Source organism: Rhipicephalus microplus, chromosome 1 (genome assembly GCF_043290135.1).
Source record: "Rhipicephalus microplus isolate Deutch F79 chromosome 1, USDA_Rmic, whole genome shotgun sequence".
In the NCBI taxonomy this organism is placed as follows: Eukaryota; Metazoa; Arthropoda; class Arachnida; order Ixodida; family Ixodidae; genus Rhipicephalus; species Rhipicephalus microplus.
This window is the reverse complement of record NC_134700.1, coordinates 15057376-15079098: the sequence shown is the minus strand read 5'-3', so window position 1 is coordinate 15079098 and position 21723 is coordinate 15057376. Positions and strand designations below refer to the sequence as shown.

General features: G+C 44.8%; 1 protein-coding gene across 4 annotated transcripts in view; it reads right to left on the bottom strand.

Annotated features, from left to right (window-relative positions):
* Positions 1 to 21723, bottom strand: part of LOC119178056 (uncharacterized) — a 697593-nt gene that overhangs the window by 653541 nt on the left and 22329 nt on the right. For all 4 annotated transcript variants that reach the window (XM_075887501.1, XM_075887516.1, XM_075887508.1 and 1 more), the window contains exons 3-6: positions 16918 to 16955; positions 11234 to 11340; positions 10412 to 10506; positions 7995 to 8166 (exon numbers count right to left, since the gene is read on the bottom strand). In XM_075887501.1, the coding sequence (XP_075743616.1) occupies positions 7995 to 8166; positions 10412 to 10506; positions 11234 to 11340; positions 16918 to 16955 (412 nt within the window). The remainder of the gene's footprint in view (positions 1 to 7994; positions 8167 to 10411; positions 10507 to 11233; positions 11341 to 16917; positions 16956 to 21723) is intronic.

Here is a 21723-nt window from a genome sequence, read left to right as displayed (position 1 = left end):
CACACGTGAGCTCGTCATCAAGCACTTGTTTTTGACAACAGTATCAAGCATTGCACTCGTATGTAATGCGTTAGCATACATTATTACTTTATAGATTCCATCGATGTGAAGAGAAAAGGTGGAAGCGAAGCGAGCCAGCGCACAGACGCCGGTAGCTCTGTTTACCTCCGAAATGACCTTGCATCGCTGCTCACAATCTCCGATCTCGCTAGCGGTTTCAAAACGGCCGTTGTCGTGCAGAAAAGGCATACTTCAAGCATCACTTTATTCAATCCGGAATAATATAACGTCACCAGGGAAATGTACTCAATGTTTGTCACGCCGCCGCAGTTGGCGATGTCAGCAAATCCACGCTCGCACCGCTCCATCGACTCGCCTAGAGCCTTGGACCACGGGTGGTGGGAGCGGCGACAGGGAGATCGCGCCACTAGCATCATGACGCCACTCGTATGCTCGCGCTGTGATTGGCTGCTGACATGCGATGGTGCGATGCTGCGACGAAAATATCTGGCCGGTTTGATGCTCGCCGCACCGGCTATGTGGAGGTGCGACGCGATGATACGTCACGAAATTTCACCACTCCGGCAGTCGATCGTCGCACCGCACGCCGAATCACAGAGAAAATCGCACGTCTGTCTCGCGCTTAATGTGTAGCTTAAAAGCTCCCCAAGTGACGAATTCCGAGTGGTGGTTGTTAAACCAGAAACTCGCTACCTCTTTCAGGTAGAAGGGTACATATTGCAGCTTCGATGTGTTGTCCCACTTGTTGCTTGCGCCTAGCTTTTCAAATGCCGACAGCCAATCTGCTATGTCTTGCTTATCGGTACCATCGAAAAAAGGTGGATCGCGCACGCGTAGCGCAGTGGGCACGATGACCATCGGAGGCTGAAGAAATGGCTGAAGAAAACACCTTGCTGGGTGTTTTCTTCAGCCATTTCTGAGATGGCAGGTAGTTTGCTGTTGCGGAGTTCCAGGTTGAGTTACCCCGCACCTCCACCACTCTGAAACGAGGTTTATTGGCGCAAGTAGTACTTGCACAGCAGGTCTATTGATGCGGAAAGCGGGCGTCAGCAACGGACCCAGGAATCACAGCACTCAGGACAAAAGCTCGCGCTTGGCTCCTCTCGCTAAAGGCGTGACCCACTGCGGCACATAATCTTCCTCTCTACACCAGGTACAGTCGAGCCCGCTTATAACGAACCTGAGCATGACGCGGCATTTGTTCGCTGTATCCCGAAGTTCGTAGTAAATGCAACACAGCTTTTAAAAAAAGTTACGAGTGAAAACAAACTTTTTGCCCCAAAAGTACGTGATGCACATGTTTCGAAGAACAGAAGAGATAAGGGCGGTTTCGAGTTCATTTAAAACGGCAGGGTGCTCGTTCGCCGAGGCACGTGGCATAAGCTGCATGAAGCACTGGCTCCAATGTTTCCACATTCTCGCAATCCGATTCCTCCAAATCGCTCTCGCTACATATTTCATTCGCTATGCCCTAATCCGTGCACGGTTCCGCAGAGTTGGCATCATCATCGGCCATACTTAAACCATCGCAACAGATGTCCCACCCGCTGTCTTAGGTCGGAGTCGACGACCCGCCACCACAAATCGCCACTGCAGTGGTCCTGTTCGGAGGCCTCAGGCTCGGCATTGGGCCCGATGTCGACAAAGTCAGCCTCGCAAAAACAGTTTTGCGCGCATACAGCCATCACCACCGCCCACGAAATATTCAGCATCTCCACAGCTCAATACCTGGACGCCCGAAGCGGCAAGTTGGCTGCCAGGTGGTCAACAGCTATGAGCAAGCGCTCCGCAACGCGGTATCTAATGTGCGGGTTACGCTCAGGCCAAGCCAAGCGGTCACACTTTCAACGTTTTGTTGAGCAGCAGCAAAAAGCGTGCTAGTCCTCCCGTCAGCCATCATGACCACACACGCACACCAAGAGTGAGCAAGGTGCGCACACGACACACACATGCCAGAACATGTGAAACAGCTCTGGGCCCGTTTCCAGTCAGAAAACGAAACTAATTCGAGCCAGCGTGGCGGGCGTCGCGGAGCGGTGGAGACGGGCGAAGGGATTGTGATCAAGAGAGGTGAGCAGACTTGCGAGAGAAGAGCAAGGAGTTGCGATAAAGAGAGGGGAGGATGTGGCGGGAGGGCGACCTTGAAAACCAAAACACACGGGAAGGAGGCAGATTGGGCAGCGAAACTCGCACATAGGAAAACTTGGATAGAGTGCATGGCCGCCTGAATCGGTGCGTGCAACCGTATTCAAGAATCCGCGGCTGTGGTCAAAAAATCATTTTGTTGCGCCGGCGAGTTTGTGTGGCCTCACAAACTTCGATATTTCGCGATCCACAATTCAACAGCCGTTTTCACGCTTCCGCACGCGCGTGGAAGGCATGCTGAGTTGAGTGCGAATTGAGCGAGAACAAGTCCTAACAACGAGACGAATCGCAGATTATCAGAGTCGGTGGGGTAGCGTACGCACGTGCACTAGACACAGACTATCGGATACAGTCGGTGTCCGATGATGTTGGCAAATGGTCTGGTCACTTCAGGCAGGTGACGCCAACGGCAGTAGCAGCGATCAAAAACAGGGTAGATGGCCGACTGTTCTTTGAAAGATCAGTGGCAGTGTGAAAACACGGGCCTCGTCTGGCGATGCGGGGTGCTCAGAGTAGCAGGGGGACAAAGGACGAAGGCGTGCATAACAAAAAGCGTTCGGAGAGAGTGGCAACTAAAGTGGCGTGGAGGCAGGGTCGGCGTTTAACAATAAGAATGTATGGGCACCTCGCCGATGCCTGATCGGTGATCGAAATTGGTCTCCCGGGAAGTAAGAAGACCACCGACTCCGTTCGCTGTAACCGATCAGCGACGCTCGAAGACATTCATTGTAAGTGCGATTTTGTGCCATAGAATCAATGTATATGTTCAGGGTCACGTGGATATTGTTCGTTTAAAGTGAAAGTTCGTTTTGAGGGGGACTGTTCTATGTGGGCTCGACTGTATAACGATCTATCAGTAATAAGCAAATTTCGATGTGCTTATTACTTACAATTTGCCTATGCTAGCCACCGAAACTGCCTCTTCATTTAGCGCACATATTTAAAAACCTCCTACTTTTGCAACTAACCCATCAGACAAAGTGTTCGTAAACGTATGGTGCATACGAGCACAAAAAAGTTATAACAGGCCCTCTAAAGCTGAGAACGATTGCCACAATAACTTCTCGTCGTATCAAAATTCACTACGTGTCTCAACTCAATGACGCCACAATGTGCTGCAAAAGGCTTTCATCCTTTCAGCAATGACGAAGACTGGTCAATCAATTTACGACTTCCGCTCGACTGTAGCAATAAAACAAATTACCAAAGGCCACACGGCAGCCGGTGAAGAACTTGTCATGACAACTTATCACTGACAACCTGATTGTCAGCACCAGCAGCTACCTGCTCAACTGTGCATGTGGTTATGCAGATTGACGGCGACACAAGTGTGCCGTGCTGCCGTTCGCAAGTTCACCACCACCAAGAGTGCATCGCATTGCTTAGACATGAAAGTAGCTCAGCGGTTTAAAGTGCCGCCATTACAGAGAAGTGTCAACGCAGTGGCAGCAAGCGCGTATTGCTTGTATTCGTAGGCGACATCCTAAGAGCCCAGCACATTGCCGTGAAGGCCGACCATCAAGCTTCGCTGAGAAGTACACGTTGCATGCAAAAATCTTGTCAGCGCTTCTTTGAATGAACAGGCCAATCACTGCCCTCATCCATAGTCTGGAGGGACGCAGTTCGCCAGGCATGATCCGCTACATGCTGCAGTACCATAAAACGGTGTCGATTCCTCGTAAAGGCAGTTTAATTCACTCGTAAACACACAGAGGACATGACATCGAGATGTTAAAAGGCTTAAGAATTGTCATCAAAGCAGTTGTTAGCACTATAATAAAAATGTGCAGAAGAAAAGAATGACTTAGCTAAGTGCATGTACAGTAAAACCTCATTAATTCAAAGTCACTGGGGCCGCGAGAAAGCTTGGTATTAGGCAGGTTTTCAAAATAACAGAACATACAAAAAGTGGGATGCCAGGAGCTTAGAGAACTATTCAAAGTAATCGGCGCTCGACGTTTGCTGTGCCGGCTAGATTGCGGCTCCAAAGGTTATGTTTTCCAGCAAAAACTGGTCTTTATTTTGCCACGAACATGGAAAAACAGCGGGCCTCACTGCTGCCACCGAAAAAAAAAAAGAAAGAAAACGCAGTCGTGACTGAAATGTGCGCCTGAAAAAAACAATACTCTTCACTGCAACACAGTAGTGACACGCAGGAAGCATGTCACCTGCTCCTCACTACGTCAGCACGTCATCATGCGACCATTCGCACATTCTTTCTATTATAATTATGAATTTAATAATGGCCAGTATGAAGAAGCTCACGATGTATTTTGGCTAGAAAAAATCATCTTTGAAACTTTCGAACTTAGTTTTCCAAGTAGGTGTTGCTGACAAAAACTCCACCAGCAGTGCACAGACACAAATTGCTAAAGCAACCGGCAATTGAATGTCCGCATACATAGCAATTTCTGCTGAACTGTCCTTAATTAAGTTATTTACAATCCCAGAAACAATGGGTAAACCATGACCGGCTAACGTTGTGAGAAACATGCAATAAGATGCCCACGTGTCACCACTGTGTTGCAGTGAAGCATAGCTCATTTTCCGCAGGCGCACGTCTCAATTGACCCCCCCCCCCCCCCCCCCCCCGAGACCGTTTTTTTTTTTTTCTTCGCTGGAAGTAGCGAGACTGAGGTGCTTCAGCTGGCACTCATTAGTATCGATACGTTTCATTGCCTTGTGGCAATTAATGGCCGTTGTTTCCGCGGATCCGCGGTGAAATTGGGATGTGAAACTAGCACATGGCACCCAAAATTTTCATTAACCAGACTGGTGCCGGCAGCTGCTTCAAATTATCCACTCATACATTTTAAAATATGGGACCGCAGAAATCCTTTGAATTAAGCAAGATTTCGAAATAACCAAGTTCAAATTAACGAGATTTTACTGTATTTCAGGGTGAGTCCATATATATTGGTATAATGACCACTTATTGCATCCCTTTCGTGTTCATTACAAATGGGTTCGAAAGTGGCCCAGTAAAGCTCCTGCACTGAGCAGCTGACAACTACTGAGACCAGTCCTCAACAACTGTAGAGGTCAGAAGCACAGTGTAGTGAAAGGGAAAACTTCTGGTACGTCTTAAAGGAAGGCAGAGCGTTTACAGTCGTTTGAGATCTTAGGCAAGCTTCAAGCAGCACTACCGTCTGTATAGAGAAGGACTAATACTTTCGTGTCCTGGTGAGATTTACATTGGACCTAAAATCTAACTTCCCTCCTTTTGGCGGTGTGTAAGTGCTACCACCTATGAACACAAAAAGTTCAAATCTGTGTTGCTTTGTAGCTGCTGAGCCCTCTTCTTCTGACACAAAACCCTATCAGTAATGTTATCATTTCGGATCCTTCTAACGCAGCTTAGAAAGCAGAGAGCCGAGCTAGTTTGTACGTATTTATCATAAAAGACTGGGCGTGCAAACACAGACATAAGAGAGTCATGAGTAAAGGCATCATCGGAGGGGGGCTTGAGGCAAACAACCGGAGCCATGGCCGAAAACCCAGGAAGAGAAAACGGGCATTAAAAAAGACTGAAGGAGCCTGGAAGCAAGAGAGCAGCAGGTTCGGAGATGCAGCACCAAGAGTCTGTGGCGGGCAACAACCAACTGAGCCTACAATGGGGCCGCAGTTTCCTCTTCACAGCGATCCCTTGAGCACCTGGAATGCTCCACTTTCGTTGGCAGAGTAGCTCAGACTACTAGACAGTATCCGGAGTGCTACGTCGTCACTTGGACTACTTGCTAATTTGACCACCAGCTAAGGAGGCACCTAGGCTTTACATTTCATGTTGGCCATGACGACTGGAAATCCGGCAACCAGTAGTTCACAGAGTTGTCCCTGAGTAATGACAGCCTTAAGACTACATCAAGAGCAGCGACAGCGAGCCCGACACAACACGCATGACAAGGCGTTGGACGCCACACCAATCATACACGAACACTTCATTATGGATGCCACTCCCGGCAAGTGTGGCTGGAACGCTACTGAGTTTGGGGACTGCATTTAGACGTTTGAAGTATTTTCTTATGAATGTTATTTGGATTCATTTTTCATTTCATTTCATTCATTTCATTTCATTTCATTTATTTATACTGTTAGCCCAGAAGTGGGCCGTTACAGGGTGGAAGTACAAACAATTATTTGCAAAACAGAAGTACCGTACAGGTCTCGAGATAATTTCTCGGTATTATTGTGACCAGCAACTCGAAGTTATACATAACATACATAAATGGAACACACATGCGATGCAATACATACGCGCAGAACAGCACATGACGCATTTGAGGCGGCACTTTTGCACCGCGCTGAAGATTTGAAAGACAACTACTGCAGGATCATGCAACCAACAAAAAGTACACACACACGCAAAAAAAAAAAAAACATATGTCACTGTTATTCGGAAAATAAACGTTTTAGATTCTGTTCAAATGATGTAAGCGAGGAACAACCAATTATAGACTCTGGCAGCATATTCCAATCTTCAATAGCACGTGGAAAGTAACTGAACTTAAAGCAATCGTTACGTGGGACTAGGGGTGGTATATACATATTATGGCGATGTCTGGAGTGTTCTTGTGTGTTGACCTGGAAGTAATCTGAATAGTTTAGTTTAAATTGATTATGAATTAACTGGAAGAGGAATTTCAGACGCTCAATCCTCGTCCTAAGTTCAGGACTATCCAGTCCAGCTTTTTTACAGAGTTCAGTAGGAGAATGATGTCGGCTATATTTATTAAAAATAAATCTCGCACCAAGTCGCTGTATTTTTGTTATTTTATTGCAGTTTGTCTTTGTGTAAGGGTCCCAGACAATTTTAGAATATTCGATAATAGGTCTGACAAGAGTTTTGTAAGCAAGACACTTTATATCAGATGGGGCGGTATAAAGGTTACGTCTAAGGCTATACAATGCCTTGGTAGCCCTGGAGCATACATTATCAATATGAGTGTTCCACCGGAGGTCGGGCGTGAACCATAACCCAAGATATTTATAGTTTTGTACACGCTTGAGGAAAGCATTGCCAATCTGGTAGTTGTAATCTAGAGGTGCTTTCTTTCTAGTTATAGTCATAAAGACTGTTTTTTCTGTGTTCAAACTCATTTGCCATTCTTCGCACCAATCCTTTATTCTTTGAAGATTGTTGTTTAGATTAACTTGGTCATGTTCAGTCTCGATTCTACTATAAACAACACAGTCATCGGCAAACAACCTTATCGGGACCGTAACGCGGTTTGGTAGGTCATTTATATATAACAAAAATAAAAGGGGACCCAGCACGCTCCCCTGGGGAACTCCAGAATTCACTGCAACTGCTCTAGACTGTTTATTTTTTATTTGAACAAACTGCTGACGGCAGCTGAGATAGGATGAAAACCATTTTGTCAAGTGATTATTTTGAAACATTTTGTCAATTTTAAACAGGAGCTTTGAGTGCGACACTTTATCAAATGCCTTTGCGAAATCCAAATATACCACATCAGTTTGACCACGCAAATTGATTGTTTTTGAAAGATCATGAACAAATCCGATTAACTGAGTTGTTGTAGATAAGCCTCGGCGGAAGCCATGCTGCTTCGAAGATAATAGATTGTGCGTATCAAGATAGGACATCAAGTCCTATTTTCACTTGTGAGAATGTTTAGTGCGCATTTAACTGTGTTTGCTGTGCCACCGCTGTCTTCTACGTCTCTTAATTTGCTCAGCTTGCAAACACTCCTGATATATGTGACAGATGTACGTTTCTTCGTGTCTGCATGCCAAGTCTTTTCCCACGCCTGTCGCAGTGTTAGCCCAGAAATCCTCTCGTCCTGACCTGGCTTGCAGCCACTTACGTCTTTTATGGCCACATATGCAGGAGCATCCACACCCCGGCGGGGCGGTGTCAAAGCCGCCTTCCGCTGGCTGCAGAGGGCAGCGTAGGCCTCCATGCGCACTTCGGGATACAGCAGGCACTGGAGCCCAATTTGGCACCAGTCAGACATGCTCGCACTGCCGGGTGTCAGCCTGCACAGGACACATCTTTTTGGCACAAGTACGCACAATGAACCTTTCTTTATAAAAAGGTTTGCAGGTAGTCAAATTACTTTACTGTGGATACTGAACGGGTGAAATGCACAAAATTGTGAAAAAATTGTAAGGAAGAGGAACAGTACTTTGATTTAAGCACGGCTCAGAACTTCGAAATGTTCATTGGCATTTCAGAGCATGGCATTCCTTGGAAAACGGGTCTATGCACTGCACCTTACTGTCGTCTGCACACACAGAACGCACTTCTGCACTGTCTTCTTACAGTGACAACCTGTGCTGGCAAGCACGTGGCTTCTTCTCTGAGTGAGGCTGCCGCAAGCAGAGTGAACTCCATGATGAAGGCGAACAAGAATACCTTATGAGTTTCAGTGATAAATAAGCTAACAGCAGTGCCAATAAAGACTGAAAGCAACTTCCACCGCCCCTGTATACCTTCCAAGTTCAAGGATTCTTAAACCAGGAGATTTCCACAGCCGGATGGGGAGAGGGGAAGGATATGTTTCACTGCAGTCAAAGCTTCGCTTGAGGCCAACTGAAAAATGCTGGTCTGTTCAGTTTTTTTCATTCTGTTCAACCACAGTCACAAACAAAGATTGACATTAACAGCGAAACGCTTCGTGCCTTTTTTTACGCCTATATCACTTTTAATGTACCAGTGAATTAGCCGCATACCTTCAGAGTTTGTAAGAGCTATTGATGATCCTTTTTGCAGTGACCACGGTTGTGCTTGCAACAGTTGCGGCGGATGGTAGTTACATTTTTATTCTGCGTGCGCTGGCCACACACGTGCCTTCAAAACTAAGTAGCTTGCTGCCGTCTATGATTGCATCGGTCGCAGTTTTGTGGAGAGCGTCCGCGGAAAGCCCCATCACTTTGACTATGTGAGCATTGAAGACACATGCACTTTCGAAGTTCCGTCAGTTTCGCCATCACCACACATGATTGTGTCAAGAGTGTCCACAGTTTCATTGGTTACGCGCAGCCTTCTGAAGCTTCCAGCCCATTGCTCTCCGCCATTGCTTGATGGTTTGGTACCGAAGCTTGTATCACCTGGCGCAACGCACCAGTGTTCTGCACATTCAATTTTTGGCCAGTTGAACAGTGAAATTCAGCTAGGGAATTTAGGAAATTCATACCTTTGTACATTTACATCATCATCATCAGCAGCCCAACTACGCCCACAGCATAACAAAGGCCTCTCCCATGTTCCACCAGGTAACTCGGTCCCTTCTTACTGCTGCCACTTTATACCTGCGAATTTCCTAATCTTATCTGCCCACCTAACTTTCTGTCGCCCCCTCACCTGCTTGCCTTCGCTGGGAATCCAGTCAGTTACTTTTATTGCCCAGCGGTTATCCTGATTACACGCTAAGTGCCCAGCCCATGTACATTTCTACTTCTTGACTCAACTATGATATCCTAAACCTCGGTTTGTTCCCTGACCCACCCTGCGCTCTTTTTGTCTCTTAAGGTTACACCTATCACTTTCCTTTCCATCGCTTGCTGCATCGTCTTCAACTCAAGACGGACCCTCTTTGTAAGCGTACAGGTTTCTGCTCCCTAAGTACCGGCAAGATGCAGCTGTTATATACCTTCCTCTTGAGGGATACTGGCAATCTACCAGTCATGATTCGAGAATGCTTGCCGAATGTGCTCCACCCAGTTCTTTTTCTTCTAGTTACTTCAATCTCGTGATTCAGCTCTGCGGTAACTACCTGGCCTAAGCAGACATAGTGTTTTACAGCTCTAAGTGTCCGATACCTATCTCAAAGCGCTGTTCTAGGAGGTGTACATACCTCCCAATAAGCATGCATCGTCATTATGATGTGAAATTTCAAGCGGAAGGTCAAAAATGTACCCGTATGACAAAGACCAAGCAGGAAAGACAAGAACTACTGCACATATAGTACGGCACAAACCTTCAAAGGCTAAAAAGGCATGCACGTGTAAATAAGCGAAGCCATGAGAAAATTCAGTAGAACCAAGTGCAGTTGACTTTCAAGATAAACACAACACTGAAAGTTGTATTTAGCTAGGTACACATCACAATCCCATTAAGAGCTTGAAATGCCCCAACCTGACAGGCTTAATTTTGTTTGTTTTCCCAAACTGCCTATTTCACAAGCACATTTTTCATGTCACCCACTTTGAATGCGAAATATAAGCTCCACATCTGAGTGTTAACATGGACTAACTCGCTACTAGCCACTGAGCCTCTTACACATGGAGACACTGTATGATGGCCCGAAGTGCGTCCACACCAGCTTCTTCTTTTGTCACCAGGTCCTTGGTTGCACGCAGCCACAACTGGAGACACTGCAAGCAAGAAATATCCAACTTCACACACAGCTTGCCAAGTGCCGAGGTTGAGGTCTGGGCGCGTTGGTAAAGCAAGACTGTAGATTGGACAGTGCACTAAATCGAAGGGAGATACACACACAGCAAGCGGTAGCTCTGTGCGTGTGTATCTTTCTAGTGTCCCGTCAATTTGGAGCACTTATAGTCTTGCAAAGTGGATTGTCTAACAGTGCATGGTAACTTTTTTATAACATGGTGCAAGGCACACGTCTATGAACAGTGTTCTTCTTTACTGTAAGATCAAAAATTGCATTTGCCATAAGTTTATTTTCTGAGCGAAAATTTCATCTACACTTTTTTCTGATTAGGACAATGCCTTTTCTTACGCTTCCTGAAACAGTGCTCTTGATATTGAAATGATTTAGACATTTTACGACTGTCAAGTATTTTGTGGACAATGAACCTTCTCATCTGTCCTGACTTGTCACGATTGCCTGATCATAAGAACAGCTTGCCCGCAGCCATGCAAAGCTTGAAACAGCAAAACTGAACCACAGCCATGCAAAGCTTGAAACAGCAAAACTGAACAACACTAAATCTGGTTGCTTTTAGATTGTTCCTAGGCCCTAGCTAAGGGGTCGCACATTGCTTATAGCAGCTGAACATTGCGAGAACTGGTATGCACAATTGAGTGCGTACCACAGAAAGGCACGTGGATAAGCTTTTAATGATGAAATCTCCTTACCTTGGTATTTGAACTGAAGTCCTTACTCTTGGCAGCAGCTGCCAAGATATTAGCTCCACTGGTCAGCACACTGACGTCTTTTGATGATCGCAGCCGCTCCACAAGACCTATGCAAACAGTAATCTCAGCTTGTGCTGAAAGCTAGAGTGAAACTTAAACTTGAACTCACAAAAAATGACATGGGGCAACAGTCTGAGGTGAAGCTTTTGCATTATGTACTTCAATACTGCGCCCCTTTCTCAGCGAGTTTAAAGTGTTCTGTTACAGTGCAAATGTCATACCTGTGGACTCATAAAAATTGTCTGCAACACCTGCTGTTGCAAATTGCATTAGTTATTGTATAACCTGCATGTCGTTTAACTGTAAAGTCCAGCAACAAACGAAAATCTTTCCAGGACTAAATGCTGCCCACCTTATAAGCGTCCTACAACTTCAATAGCATCTGTTTGACCACACACAGTGCACTGCAGCAAAAGCTCGTTAATATACACTTTATTCATTCAAATTCCAAAGAAGCATATTTCAGCCAAGCTCTATAGAACTCAGTGTATTAAAAGGCTGATTAATTTTCGCATAAGTTTTATCCACCCTATAATTCAATAACCCGATACAAGGGCAGGCTTATGCAGTCACTTTTCACTGCTGAGCAACAGGTGTCCCAATGATCAACATAATTTTGCGATTGCTGCTGTCAGAGATCAACAACTAAGCAACAGCAGCACCCTCATTTCTTAAAGGGTGTGCTTTGCGGTAAATGACACGTCACAACTGCCATGTTCATTTTTCACACTGTTTGGTTGCATCAACATCTAGAGTCTATTGCGAAATAACACGTCGGAAGCTCTACCAACTGACCTACCACAGTGGCGGTCATCCTCTTTCTGCCTTATGGGGTCCATATGTGGATTTAAACCCGGGAGAGTAAGTCCCTGCCAGCAACACGTCACTTTTTCGTCCACTTTTCTTTTTTTTTTTCACACTTACATTACAGCGGACCATTCATTTGACAGTCTGAATAATTGAGAGCCCGAAAGAAAAAGGCCTCACTGTAAAAAAAAAGCATCTTCATTAGTTCTGTGGCTGGAAAAACTTATCAATGCACGTCTAAACGCACACATAATCCCAGACGACCAAGTCGGCCTGTATTTGAGCCAGTGTTTGGCTATAATTGTAGGTTGTAGCGCTGTTACGACCCACACTAAATCAGCATTTGATAACAGTGGTGTGGGCAACGCTTCATCGGAGTCACCGTTTACCTGCACTCGTTCGGGTACCCCACAGGCAATCTCATCATCGCCCAACTCAGCGAAAACTCCCAAACGACATCGGATTGAGGTATTGAGGTCTTTAATTTGGCGAATGATAGCAACTCTTTCCACCATCGTCAGCGTCATGCTATTGTGACATTTATTCGTTAGCACTGATGGCGCAGATGGAACTAGTGGCATCTGAGCCTTTTATTAGGTCAGGCCTTGCACGGCAAGCAGCAAACAAGCAAGGGCAGTCGGTTGCATAAGTCTGCCGCCAGACTAAGGAGTATTTGCCCCTGCAGTTCCAGCTTTCCCGCATGGTTCCCATGTAATCCACTGTGCCTGTGCGGTCAGGGTGTCTACCAATTTGAATTTTCAAATTTCCCCGACTTGAAAGCAAATGCCTGACTATTGAAAGCAAATTCCATGACCGTGACATCTGCTTGGTAAACTCTGTGCACTGGAAACGACCTTGAGTGGTAAAAAAAAAATACATCAGGCACTCATATAAAATGGAAACCATGACGCTTTATTACATTCTTTTGTCTGAAAGCACCCTTTACACCGAATAAAATATTAAAAGACACAACACAAAAGCTTGTTAATTTGCATTGGCAATAGTTTGACCACTTCAAACATCCGATCTCTTGTTGCAGCTTAGATACCTGAAGTTGAACGTCTTTCGTCAGCTTTTGTTTTTCTGATTCAAGCTCCTTCACAAGCTGCAAAACTTCTCTAGTTCCTTTCAGCATCTGATAAGCCCAACCATTTTTTTCTTTTTCCCCTCCAAAATTCTTCTTCTTATTTGATGTCAGTCATACTGTCTGTGACGCCCACTTTTCCGACACCACCTTCTGCAGACACTTAATCGTACACTGACCTTTGTGCTACAACATATTTTACCCAACAAATTCCTTATTTGCCAAAAATCCTCGCTCCGCTGAGAAAGGCAAAGCACCATCTCCCCAAACAGTCGTACCTCTTCGTGAGAACTTGAACAGAGTTCCACCCACAATGCTTTCAAGCACTCTCTTGTGCGATCGCAATTTTGCAAACGCACTTGCGCAGTGCTGTTTGGGAACACTTGCAGATGCAATGGACTTGCCCTGTCTACTTGTAGGCCTGAAAAATGTGCGTGCTCCATAAGCACTTTCAGTGCAATGCTCAGTTGCTTCTGGCCAGCTTTTACAACACTGGCACAAAATGCCGGGTTCAAGCAAATGGTCCCATATGTCAACTTGTACTTCAGAGGTGATCTTTCAATTATCTCGGCTGAACAGGCCTTAATGAATAAGATGTATTCTCTTTTTTACACTTACAGCTGCAGTGTGTGGTGATTGAGTGATCTTTCAAAGTTCACGACTTTTGGCAACAAGGCCTATGTCGAAGGTAGCTACACCAATAATGTTGTTCGGTTTCTCAATTTTCATCAGTTTGAAGGATGTCGCTGCGGCATCCAGCTTTTCTTTTAGCACGATTCATCCCATAAGTGACCACAACAGGCCATCTAGTGCTCTTGCAACACAAGACCGCACAGTCTGAAACACCAACAAAAATGGCTCCAATTCTTCTGAAACTGACAGCATGAAGGCCAGCTTTACCGACAGCATCTGGTTTGCCACAGCCACCTCGAGATGAGCCACAGGTTTCAGCTTTCTGTCCTCTCTTGGTGCGGTCAACATATTTGGCCACTTTAGGGAGGACTAGCCTTCAATGGGTTTGGCATGGTCCGCTTGGTGCGCAGTGACATTCTTTAAAAAGTTGTATATGCTTTTCAGAATTTGTGGCCCGTTTTTTTATTGCACCACGCACAAGGAGCACGACGTGTGTAGCCTGCTCTGACTACTAACGATATCATAAGAACATATCCATATTCGAAATTCCCCCTTCTCATTTTTATACAGGCGCATGCATGTTTATGTTTTATTTCTCTGGGCTCTTATGCTTGGAGAATGACGAAAGTCTTACGATTCCTGCAATGAAAGCTAGGAGTAACGTTTAAAGCAATAACAAGTATGTGATGGCAAGCGGTAATCTATCAGGTCGCAACACCTCTCTCGATTCCATAGATAAATCACGAATGCCACCGAGTTCTATTCGTCTACGAACTGTTCTAAGGACGTGACACTAAAAAGTAATCACAGATTATGTAGCACCATCTCAAGAAACTGGAATGAGAAATTTAGCTGAAGTTACCCTGTGCTACCCTTGAAACGCGAGCTACCAGCAATAAATGCTTAGTTGAGGACATTCACCTTTGCTTTAACAATAATAATAATAGTAATCATAATAATAAAACAAGGCGTGACACAGCCTGGCAAGTCTCTGCTGATGGCAGTTCTAACCCAACCAGAAGGCCTTTGAACCGAGCCGAAATCGTGGCAGAGACAAACATGCACAAATTAACTGACGTGAGTAACGCTGCACTTACATGATGGAAAGCGTAAATTTAAGGGCTCGTTTTCTTTGTTAGACACAATATTCATGAGAACTGACAATAGTGCCAGGGAAAGTATTGGAGATGTCGTTAGAAGTAACTGTGTTGTATACGTGAAGAAAGAAAAGTAGACGAAAAGATAACTAGTCACAGGCAGGATGCAAACATGCAATCTCCGAATAACGTGTTCGATGCTTTACCACTTAGCTACAATGGCAGTCATCCACCCGTCCACTTTATGAGGTATGTGTGTGCATTTAGACGTAAAAATGCCCCCTATTTACATTATGCCGAGTGTAGAACACTCTTTTTTGCCTGTTCCTTATGTAGTACGTAATCTTATTATGAGATGGCTAGGAAAGTCGGATATGCTGTGTGATATGTAGAAGCAACAGGCATCAAAATGGTGCATGTACCAACATAGAAGCTAAGGAATGCTTTAGTCAACATAAAAGAGAAGTTACTGAACGGAAATTTTCCCAGTCTTGTTTATGTCATAGCTGCCACGATTGTGACAACCAGTACATTGGTGAGACCGGTAATTTCAAGAAAATAGTTAAATCACACGAATATGACATCACAAAATTACTCGTGGCCTGGAATGCCCTCGCTAAACATGTGGAATTTACAGGCCACCGAGCTAACTGGTCAAGGCACGTGTTCTGCCCAAAGAAAAGAAGCTTGCACCATGCCCGCACATGGAATCCCTGCATGCAAACTGCACCTACGCTAAACAGGAGTGATGTGGCACTTTTGACAATGTAGTCTTGGTGCTTACGTCATGTACTTAGGCATACCTAAATACTCTGTGCCTTTCCTATGAGTTTTATTGTGAAATAAGCTCCCGTATCGGATGCCGAAACATCAGTAAACTTTGTGTTCTTTTTATCAGTGTATACTTACCCATTTACGCTAGAAAACAATAGTCTTTTGTTTTTCTTTTTTTGTTTTTCAGGCCTCTTCATGCTGTCCATTGTGCCTACAGCCGAAGGAACAACTTTTTAAGCTTTGATCAGTAGCAATGCTTATTTCCGTGACAGTCACACAGACTGCCGTCACTTTCCATAATGACACGGCTAGGTTTCTAGACTCCCCCATACTTTTCCCTCAGTGTTCAAACAGGGTATGAATTCCCTGACTTCTCCAGGCTTTCCAGGTTGGCAGACACCTTGGGTCTGTAAACCAGCTGTTATGCCTCACAGCCCCTGTGTGTTGCGAAAGTCAGAAGCCCCTTCTTTCGCTGTACGTTCCGTTCTACAATCAACAGATTGAACTCAATCGTGCCTCGCAAGTGTGGATTTCACGCATTCAGATTCGATTGTGTCTCAAAAGCAAAAAACCTACATGCAATGGCTAGTTTACCAGGGGACGCAGAAGTCCAAACAATGAATGGGCAGCACTATGATACATTGGACTGAAAGGTTGTGCGTGCACACAATCTTTCAGTGCTGGCAGCCTAGCGAAAATATTCTGAACATTGCGAATAGCTTCTCACGAGGTTTAATGTCTCACTCGATCAAGAAGCTGGAAAAATATAATGGTGCACCGTGGGGCATATAAATTTTCGATCGTGAAATTACGTTACTTCAATAGGACAAGTGGTGGTGCAGAAAAGGTGTCTTTTTAAAAGAGCATGTCTAAATTTTCAGCATCCGAATAAACCGCCGACGACTGTACAAATACTACTAACAACATCCCCTATACTTTCTTTGGCATTATTGTCTGTTAGTTCTCATAAAGTGTCTGCTTGCAGGCAAACAATAGTGCCTGAAAAATAAGCATTTCGCTAAGCTGTCATCTTGCTTGGGGAGTCAAGTAGCCTGCATCCTATCTGCCTCCAAGGCTGTCTTCACAGCACAGCTGTCCTTGTGACCGCCTACGCAGAGTATTAGAGGCCTTCGTAGTGTTGCCACACGGGCACAACACTTCCCCCTGTTATTGACACCACAAATAATACAGGAAGTAAAAATCGAAGACCCAGAAGCACATTGACTTACCAGAGAGAAGCCGCTCACTGCTAGACGCTGGGGTGTTCCTGCACACACACACACGATGGCCACAGGGCAATTCAAGCATAGCACTCTAGCTACCTTCTTTTCTCTTTTTGGCCACCACGCACACAATGTCCCATTGTGCATGCTGCTCAGCAAAAAGCAACATTTTCAGTGCAAAGCAAGCCAAGTGCAAGTTGAATGATTATTTTTCAAATACGTTGTAATTAAATTATAGAAACAATTATATAATAAGGGCTGCAGCTCGAGCACGAAGGTACTAGAAGAAAAGTGAAACGAAAGGCAAGGCAAGGAAAGCAAAAAGGACAACACTTGCTTTCCTTGCCTCGCCTTTCGTTTCACTTTTCTTCTAGCACCTTCGTGCTCGCGCTGCAGCCCTTATTATGATGAATTCCAACCAACTAGCCCAAATAGCCGTTCTTCTTCAAACAATTATATCAGGCAACTAGTGTATAAAAAAATCTGTAAACAGGGGTTGCGTGCTTGAGCCGCCGTGTCAACCAGCGGACTTGTCTTATTCAAGCCTGCAACAGTGCTGTCTCACCTTGGGGAGACAAGTCTACTAGTTGAAATGTCAACAACCCCCGTTCATGGATTTTTCCATCTTCCCCTTCTAGCACTTTCTTAACCATAGGTCGGCAAAAAAATGTAGAGCTCACCACTCATGAAAAAAGCCTCGCCCTTATGGCTCACTCGGACTCACACTCACCGATGTTTTCCTCAACCGGACTCACTCGAACTCATACTCACCAAAGCTTTGCTCAGTCAAACTCTCTCGGCCTCCAACTCGCCAACATATTGCTCACCTGAACTCCCTCAGTTGCACGTTCTATCCGAGTCTGAACGACTCAAGTTCGTTAGAGCACTATTAGATGTTCGTCGAAGGTGTCAATGCTTTTAATACCGATATCTTGCATAATCCCAGAGATGGAAGTAACATTTTGCTTTTCGGAGCAGATTCTGGAGCAAAAAAAAAAAAAACGGTGCTTTGGAGCAGCCTTAAAGAGGCCCTCCAACATTATTGAAGCAGATATTTCTTATTTGTGGTTTGCATAGACCGATAGCTGGAGATCATTTTAGTATAGGTCTAAGCGCCAACATGAGATGATTTACTGTTTTAATCATGCACTAAAGTCACTACATTGCTGCCAATCGCATCATCACATAGTGGTGCTCGCAAGAACCTTGCGGGCGGAAATGACATCAGAAGGGTGCTGCCGTATGACAGGATGGTGTTAGAAGTCATCGTGCTTTAGGGTAAAAAAAGAAGTAACTAATCTCTTTGATTTTTCTTCTCTGTGTTTTTCATCAGACCCTGAACAAACGCAGCCAGAACAAAAAATATCACTGTGACTACAAAGCATGACAGAAACCGTGGCTGCCATTTCGCCACTAAACTTATGGCTTGCGGGGGTCGGATGTTAATACGAAAGACCTTTCTCTCTTTCTTCCTTCTTCTTGCTGTTGGGAGTTTGGGAGCTGTCTCTTTCCACATGTGCGCTGTTCAAGGGGTGCAGTGCACCATTGTTGTTTGTTGGGTGGCTCATTAAACAATGTGCGAAGGGTCAACAACACTTCCCTGCCCTGGTCATTCCACAAGTCCCTTTCTTAGAATAGTGGAGGAAGTGAAGTGGAATGTTCTAAAAAACAGCAGGAAATACGTCACTTTGACACAGTAGCTCCTGCTCACATTCTGGCAAGTCAGGCACCACGTTTGTTATTGTGGCAACAGTCAACATTACTTTAAAAAAGAGCAACAATGGGGTGCGAGCTTCTCCTATGCAAGCGCTTCCAGTTTCTTTCATTGGGGCAGCGCTACGACGTCACGGGCGAGTGAAATGTGGTGAAGCGAACCTGCGAAAATCAAGTTGAGGGTCAGCATTTCGTTTTCTTGTATTTAGAATTTTTTAAGTTGAATAACTACAGATTGCGTGCCGCTATCACTGCCGCTTTTGCTGCACTAGTCTGTCTGTACTTGAGCCTATACAACCCACAAGTAAAACATGGTGTGTTGGAGGGCCCTTTTAACTCTTTATGATTCCACGTCTTCATAGAAGTTTTCAACTGAAGCGCCATCATGGCATTCTATGAAGACCTGGAATCAGCAATGAGTAAGGTAAAAACACAGTATACTATAGTGATGGGCGACTTTAATGCAAAGGTAGGGAAGAAGCAGGCTGGAGACCAGGCAGTAGGAGATTATGGCATCGGTACTAGAAACGCCAGAGGAGAGCTCCTAGTAGAATTCGCACAACGCAATAATTTACGGATTTTAAATACCTTCTACCGAAAACCGCAAGTGGACATGGAGGAGCCCTAATGGCGAAAATAAGAACGAAATAGACTTTATAATGAGTGCACACCCAGGAATCGTGCAAGATGTGGAAGTGGTTGGCAAGGTACGATGCAGCGACCATAGAATAGTACGGTCTCGAATTCGCCTAGACTTGAGGAAGGAACGACAGAAACTGATACGCAAGAAGCCAATCAATGAGCTAGCACTGAGAGGGAAAGTACAGGAATTCAGAGTGTCGCTTCAGAACAGGTACTCGGCTCTTAGTGAGGAAACCAACCTTTGCGTAGATACAATGAATGATAAACTGACGAGTATCATTACGGAGCGTGCAGTGGAAGTTGGAGGCAGGGTAGTTAGACAGGACACTGGCAAGCTTTCCCAGGAAATGAAGAACCTAATTAAGAAGCGTCAAATCATGAAAGTCACAAGTACAACAGACAAAATTGAACTGGCAGAGCTTTCAAAGTTGAATAATAGGCATAAGGTATGCGATGTAAGAAGGTATAACATGGAGAGAATTGAACACACTCTGAAAAACGGAGAAAGCGTCAAAGCAGTGAAGAGGAAACTTGGGATAGGCAAAAGTCGAATGTATGCACTAAAGGACAAAGAAGGCAAAATAATTACCAATATGGATAGGATAGTTAAAATAGCGGAGGAGTTTTACAGAGATCTGTACAGTAGCCGAGACAACCACGACCTTAATACTATAAGAACTAGCAGTAACCCAGATGACACCCCACCAGTAATGATAGAAGTCAGAAAAGCTTTGGAGAGCATGCAAACAGGCAAAGCTGCTGGTGAGGATCAGGTAACATCAGATCTGCTGAAAGATGGAGGACAGATTGTGTTAAAAAACTGGCCACCCTGTTTACAAGATGTCTCCTGACGGGAAGAGTACCAGACTTGGAAGAACGCTAACATCATCTTAATACATAAGAAAGGAGATGACAAGGACTTGAAGAATTACAGGCCGATCAGCTTGCTCTCTGTAATATACAAGCTATTTACAAAGGTAATTGCTAACAGAGTAAAGAAAACATTAGAATTCAATCAACCAAAGGAACAAGCAGGATTTCGAACAGGCTACTCAACAATTGACCACATTCATACTATCAATCAGGTAATAGAGAAATGCTCAGAATATAACCAACCACTATACATAGCCTTCATAGATTACGAGAAGGATTTTGATTCAGTAGAAATATCAGCCGTCATGCGTACACTGCGGAATCAGGGCGTAGATGAAGTATATATAAACATTCTGGAAGAAATCTACAGAGGATCAACTGCTACCATAGTGCTTCATAAAGAAAGCAACAGAATACCAATCAAGAAGGGTGTAAGGCAGGGGGACACAATCTCCCCAATGCTATTTACCGCGTGCTTACAGGAGGTTTTCAGAAGCCTAGAATGGGAACAGTTAGGGATAAGAGTTAATGAAGAATACCTTAGTAACCTGCGCTTTGCCGATGACATTGCATTGCTGAGTAACTCAGGGGACGAATTGCAACTCATGATTACGGAGTTAGACAAGGAGAGCAGAAAGGTGGGTCTTAAAATTAATCTGCAGAAAACGAAAGTAATGTACAACAACCTCGGCAAGGAGCAGCGCTTCGAGGTAGGTAATAGTGCACTTGAAGTTGTAAAAGACTATGTCTACTTAGGGCAGGTAATAACCGCAGAGCCGAACCACGAGATTGAAATAACTAGAAGAATAAGAATGGGGTGGAGCGCATTCGACAAGCACTCTCAAATTATGACAGGTAGATTGCTACTATCCCTCAAGAGGAAGGTATATAACAGCTGTATCTTGCCGGTACTTAGCTACGGAGCAGAACTTGGAGACTTACAAAGAGGGTTCAGCTTAAATTGAGGACGATGCAGCAAGCAATGGAAAAAAAAATGGTAGGTGTAACCTTAAGAGACAAGAAGAGAGCAGAGTGGATTAGGGGACAAACGGGGGTTAAGGATATCATGGTTGAAATAAAGAAGAGGAAATGGACATGGGCCAGGCATGTAGCGTGTAGACAGGATAACCGCTGGTCATTGAGGGTAACTAACTGGATTCCCAGAGAAGGGAAGCGGGTTAGGGGGAGACAGAAGGTTAGGTGGGCAGATGAGATTAAGAAGTTTTCAGGTATAAATTGGCAGCAGCAAGCACAGGACCGGCTTATCTGGCGGAACATGGGAGAGGCCTTCGTCTTGCAGTGGAGGTAGTCAAGATGATGATGATGATGATGATTTAACTCCTTCGTTACCACACCTATTCTAATCAATCACCGATGGTCGAGGCTTTTCGGTCATCGATTTTGGCATGTTAAATTCATTTCTCAAGGACCCAGCACTTTCTAACAGTTCACCCACTCAACTTTCAGAATTTTTTTTTAATTTGCCGACTTGGGCAACATAACGATTTTTTTACAGACTTGCGTGAACCAATGTGCGTGTGTAGTGGGAAAAATGCACTAGGTTAACGAACTTGACAAAGTGCG